The sequence below is a fragment of the Alligator sinensis genome, unplaced genomic scaffold, assembly GCF_000455745.1.
Source record: "Alligator sinensis unplaced genomic scaffold, ASM45574v1 scaffold98_1, whole genome shotgun sequence".
NCBI classification, from domain to species: domain Eukaryota; kingdom Metazoa; phylum Chordata; order Crocodylia; family Alligatoridae; genus Alligator; species Alligator sinensis.
In genome coordinates, this window is record NW_005842058.1 from 1,219,791 (window position 1) to 1,225,964 (window position 6,174).

General features: G+C 48.4%; 1 protein-coding gene across 1 annotated transcript in view; it reads right to left on the reverse strand.

Annotated features, from left to right (window-relative positions):
* Positions 1-4,876, reverse strand: part of RAB11FIP1 (RAB11 family interacting protein 1) — a 22,130-nt gene extending 17,254 nt beyond the window's left edge. Inside the window, exon 1 of the mRNA XM_025203397.1 lies at positions 4,856-4,876. Coding sequence (XP_025059182.1) covers positions 4,856-4,876 — 21 coding nt within the window. The remainder of the gene's footprint in view (positions 1-4,855) is intronic.
* Positions 4,877-6,174: the final 1,298 nt, after the last annotated feature.

A 6,174-nucleotide genomic window follows, 5' to 3' on the forward strand; every position in this document is an offset into this window, starting at 1 on the left:
GTGGGGAGTAAAGGGGGGGGGGAGGGGGGAGCCACTAAGGTCAGGGAGTGGGCGTGGTCACGGTAGGAACCCGGTGCGTGGGCGGGGCCTATCTAGGGTGGGCGGGGCCAAGCCCCTGGAGTAAGGGGGTGTGTTGTGCCCTTCTCCCGCAGGTCTCGTGCCCGTGCCCCTCCCTCGGCTCCCACAGGGCGGGTGTGTCTGCACCAGGAGCGTCGCACCGCACCGCACCGCACCAACTGCGCAGTCAGTGGCAACTCTGGGCGCACCACCTTTCCTTAGCGCTTTTTTAAGGAAGACTTAAACTCAACGTGTCTCAGTCATGTTAATGAACGTGTAGATGCGCCCAGACAGGGTCATTGTGCTTTGTAGATCGTGTATTTGGCAGTCCCGGTTCTGTCCGTCCAGAATAAAGCTTGTAAGAAAGAGACCTGTTCACTTCCAGAAGCACCGAAGGCAGCAGGTGACTGCACGAACCAGGGCGCTCTTGCGCCCAGCGCGCAGAACTGGACACGAGGCCAATCCCTGCGGGGACAGTGCCCTGGCTAGGAGCGCCAAGGCCCGTGCAAGGCTCCTCAGGGGAGCAGCTTTTCTAAATGAAGCACGTTTGTTTAACTGGGAGCTTTGCAGCCGGCATCGGTCTCCCGCAGCTTTCGAGGCTCCGGTCTCGTTGACTGACTGCGCCTAGGAAAGAGCTGCAACACCGATGTGCGTGGATGAGGATGGGGCTGGGCTGCTGGCAGAACAAGGAGCAAGGGTCTCAAGTTGCAGCGAGGGAGGTTAAGGTTGGATGTTAGGAAGAATTTTCTCACGAAGCACTGGAACGGGTTACCCAGAGAGGTGGCAGACTCTCCGTCCTTAGAGGTTTTGAAGACCCGGCTAGACAAAGCCTTGGCTGGGATGATATAGTTGGGGCTGGTCCTGCTTTGAGCAGGAGGTTGGACTAGATGTGACCTCCTGAAGTCCCTTCCACCCTCATTTTCTGTGACTCTACGTGGGTGTGTAGGACCCATGGCTTTGAGCTTTTTCCCCCTCCATCTGCACTTGCCTCCCTGGCCCCTCTGCTTCTCAGTCAGATCCAAAGAAAGCTTGTTGCCAGCAGAGAGTAGACAGACCGGAAGGTGGAGAATGAGGTTTTGTTGTCTGGGAGTTTCGGTGTGACATGCCAGTGTAATGCTTGGAGGGTGGGGTTCTGCTTTATTTGAGGAACAGAGGAGTCACTCATTTACACGAGTTAGTAAACAATGATCTCACCTATTGCCCTTCCTTATATCAGCTACCGACTAAGATCCCCATGCATGATCTGCGCGTGCTCGCAAGACACATTGCGCTCCAGCACTTAGATGTGTCCTCACTTGGGGTAACTAACACAATGCTAAAAAAAAAGGCCTGTCCCTCTCCTCAGACTCTCTGTGCCCCTGGTTTCAACTGACTGGGATGTGAACATTAGCAAATTCTCTGGTGTCAAAGAGGCTTTCACTGTTTAGTTTTAGGTGTATTGGTTGTAGCCGTGTTGGTCTAAAGGCATAGGCAAACAAAGTTATTTGGGTAAATGTGATATCTTTTCAGTTTTTGCTCTTTTGATCATACGATGTCACTATGTCACGGGGCTGCATTTTACGTTGGAGGCCTAGTAAGACAGGGGCCTGAATGTCTGTTCATAAAACAGCTGTCTGATGGAAAAAGAAATTACAGAGCTTCTCTGCATCTCTCACACATACACCCACACTAATGCACCAGACACCTCCAAATTGTTTTCTTCGGCACGCCGGTTTTAATGATTCATGTTACAGCTCCCGGGCGAGTCAACCTTTCCTAATCCTAGAACTTCAGTCCCTTAATGTCTGTATGTACCTTGCTATCCAAGTCACCAGGCCTTTTTTTCCCCTGAGGATCTATGGCCAGTTAAAGGAGGATGCTAGAAGCCAATTCAAAATCAGGTAGACCCAAGACCCATGAGTCAAGTGTCTGAGCTTTCCTTTTGACCCCTGACATACAGACAGTGCTGAACTGCATTCATAAATCCAGCATGGGAAGAGATTAGCTCCACCTTTATAGCAGAGACTGAGCATGAAAGATGCTGACTGTTTTAGGAGTTTAAATGGAAACTCTGCTAGCTTAGTAACATTGGACATCACTAGGCTCTCACTGTTTAGAGCAGATCTGCTGGACAGGCAAGGCAGAGCAATGGCAGTATGCATCCGCATTCGCGTGCACACACACAAGGTATGTGGCAGTGAAATCTCTAAGCCAGGCCACGTGAAAAACAGCCGAGGTATGTGACAAATTAGTTCACTGCACACCTTTGATCACCTCACCTGCCCTAAACACCTCACTAAACTCCTCATTCTACCATTCCAATCCTGTGAGCAACATCTTTTTGTTGTTGCTGTTTCATTAGCCGGGAGAGAAAGGTTGCCTTCTTCTCTCCCCCAGCATAGGATTCGACACCATAATTATACATGCCTAAAGTCCCAGTGGAGAAGAATCACTCCTAGCCCCATGACAGGTGTTTTAGTCAGAAACCTGTCATAGCTTTGAAGTCCACAGTCTCGTGGCCGTGCGTGCCTCTAAGTGGATGGATGACATGTCTCAGCAGAAAGTGGCAAGTCCCAGTTGCCGATCAGACCAAGCACTGGAAAGGGCCCGAGATGAAATCCTGTAATACTGCGATGGTTTGAGCCTTGAAAAGCTGGTTCGTACCCCATATAGTTGGAATGTAGCTTTCCTCAAGCCCCACACAGTCAGAGTTGTGCTAAGGAGCCCAGCTTTAGAGGGGAAGCTACACCCAGGATGTGAATGTGCCAAAGCAAGGTGAGATGGATTTTGCTGTAGGGGAGCTCACACCTGGATTGGGCTCAGACAGGTGCTTAGACTCTCCGGCCACCTGTGCACTGAAAATATGCCCCCTCCCCGCTGCTGTAGAGGGCCAGGCCCAGCTCATAAAGTGCATGTACGTTGTTCACAGCTTGTCACAAATACCTGTAATACACTGCGCCGTGCTTGAGGGCTTCTTACATAGATAGCACTGACCTACTGCAATCAGACACCATTGTCTGCACACCTTGGAAATGCACTTATGTGGCTCAGCAGAAGCAGGGAGGACATCACAGGCCTCTATCCTCAAAATGACCTCATCCCTTGTCTTCACGGCTAAAAAGGGCATTTTCACTGCACAGAAGGTAATGCATGATAAGTCCCTGCAAGGTGAACTCACCATGACGGCAAGGCACTTCAGTTTTACGGTGCACTCGGCACTCTTTTCCCACAGCTATACCTTGTCTGGTTTAACTCATAGTATCTGTTAAGCACCATGTTTTCACTGTAGTTTTCTAATAAAATGTTTAAAAAAAAAAACAAAAAAAAACCACGTTTTCACTGTGTGGCAGGGGAAATACCATGACCACTAAGTCGCACCCAAGGATGGCTGCTTTTCTAGCATGGGGTAGGTACCATACAGTACCCACGGAAGTAATGTATAGTAAAGCTCCCACTTGCTGCTGGAGTGGGAAGATCTTGGCTTTATGCCCACTTTATGGAAAAAGGAGACTCCTCCTGGGCTTCCCCTGGGGCCTTATGGCCGAGGGCAAGCGAAACACGGGGGCATCTGAACCCCAAGTCAACGAGCTTGGGCCTGCACGCAGGATACCTGCCAAAGGATTTAGAAACATCTGAAGCCCTAGGTGAGGTGGAGGATATTGGCCAGCAGTAGGGCAAACTTGACTGACTCACGGATTTGGAATTGATTTGGACCGGAACACAAACATTTTTTTTTTAAAAAAAATATGTTTTCACTGTGTTTTTACCTTGGGTGGCTCTCACATGTTGGTTTCCCTGTGGTCCAATACATTTATCTTTCGTAGTGTGGAGACAAGGCTTCTAATCATTCGGAGCAGAGTCTGGTCTCTGCTGACTCACTGCTCTGCATACCAGTCCCCCTCTCGCTTCCTGGTCTTCCATCTTTGAAGTGGGACTGATGATCTATCTTGCCTATGTTAAGTCACTCTGCTTTTGGGGAACAAAACATGGGACTTAGCCCTGGATGCTCCATGGGCAGATATTGAGAGCCCTGAAGCCAGAGACCAGCTCGTTTCAGGGGCAGGGCAACTTCACAGTTAGTAAATGCCAGCCCTGATCAGGACACTGCCTGTTGCTGAACTGCTGGTTGTCTTTCAGATTTGGGGTGAAAGTCCCTTTTAGGGAGTCCTATGACACAGCCGTTGAATGTGAACCTATTCCAGAAAACCCTCTCAGTCCCTCGGCCAGCACTGCCACTTCCCTCTTTCTAGCTCTCCCATCCCAAGTGAATTCCTGGCAGCTTATTTATTGGATTAGTTTAGACAGCAACAACCTATTTCAAATTGCAAACCAAATAATTAGTCATGCATGTATTTCACCTCCCCAAGTCAGCCACTTAAAATCTTTTATCTTTTAATAGCTCTGTTTATCTTGTCTTTTGAGAAGGGTGAACGTGCAGTGTCATGAGATCAAAACAAAACAAAAAAGAGACTTTTAGGTATCATTACCATGCACGCAGCCCCGTGTTACTCAGCATTTTGGTCATGCTTAAGTTTTTCCAATTTCAGGCTGAGTTCAAGTGTGGGAGATGTCAGCACTAGGCAGCATGAGTCTAGCAATGCAAACTACAAAATTAAAATGCTATACACACAGGGATTAACGAAGGCTTCTTGGTAACACGCTCGCATAATCACATCAGCACCTGCATACCTTGGTTACTAGGCCAGTGTTCAGACTGCTTTATGCACTTTTTATCTTAACTATCTGGGTGGCGGTGATTGTCCCTGCTACCATGTCTATCGGGGAAGGACCTTGACCTGGCTAAAGGGGCACTCAGTACCTGTTGCTTGTGTAATTCCATGTTTCCTTTTCCTTCGGCAGTTCACCTAAATAAGCAGCATCTTTTACATTTGGGGCTAAACAGCAGTACTGCCTTCTGCTGCTCATATACAATCCACGTTAACCTCTGTTAGTAAATTGTGAACCTATTAAAATGTGTTATACAGTATTTGTGCCAGCTGCTGGCATGATGTTAATAACCAATAACAAGACTTGTTGCATTTTGTCCTTTCCCCTTGTTTCGGAGCTGTCTCAGTCCACTTTGTCCTTGCACTCCAGCAAAGTGTTTCAGCAGTTCTGAAATGAGATTATTAGTGCAAACCACTGGCAGCTGAACATTTTTCCTTTTGACAGGGCTGATCTCAGAGCAGGCTGGAGCCTCTTGCTTGGTGACTGTAATCGGGTTAGGTTTGCAGAGATACAGTGTACTTATAAGATCCCACTGGAAGATGGTGAAATTATGCTGACTTACAGGAAAGCAGATACTGGAAGAATGTGGGAGATCCTGGTTGAAAAATTCAAGCAGAGGATGTGATGAATGAGGATTCAAGCCCTGGACAGATCACACAGTAACGTACTATGGGATCTATGGACCCTGGACAGATCACACAGTAACGTGCTATGGGATCTATGGACCCTGGACAGATCACACAGTAACGTGCTATGGGATCCATGGATGTACGAAGGGTTTCTACCAAAAGAGCCAGGGGCTTTGACCTAGACATAAAACAAGTTGATGGAGGCTACCACGGGATGAGTGCTAGGCAGGCAAGTGTTAAAAATAAGGCAACCTGATGAAGGAATGAGAGATTTCTCAATAGGTTGCAGTAAAAGATAAGACCTTCCTTAGCACACCAGCCCCTACTCAGCAGGAGTTTTCCATTGGGTTCAGAGAGTGCTGGGCCAGTTGAGGGAGCAGGCTAGCGAGAGAAGAGAACAAAAATCTCAGGAGATGGCCCTGGGAGGATTGTGTGGCCCCAGAGACAGGGAGGCATTGTGGATGCTTAAAGTGAGCAGTTTTCCTCGCTGATCACAAGAAAGGATGTCAAATGGCGGAGCGAGGTTTCCCACAAAAGCAGGAGAGCTGGGAAGAGGAGCACGGTCAAGCCAGAATCATTTACTGGGAAATTAGGACATCTGGACAGCAGCACCCTCTCGCACACCAAGGGATCAATCAATCAGCATACAGATTGACTTAGAGAATCCCAAAGTAGGGGTGGAACTGGTTAGTTCCATCCCAGAAAGCATAAGGAAAGAAAGATAATGTGGTTAGGGCATTGGCCTGGTGTTCAGATCCAAGTTGGGTCAGCAACCAACTTT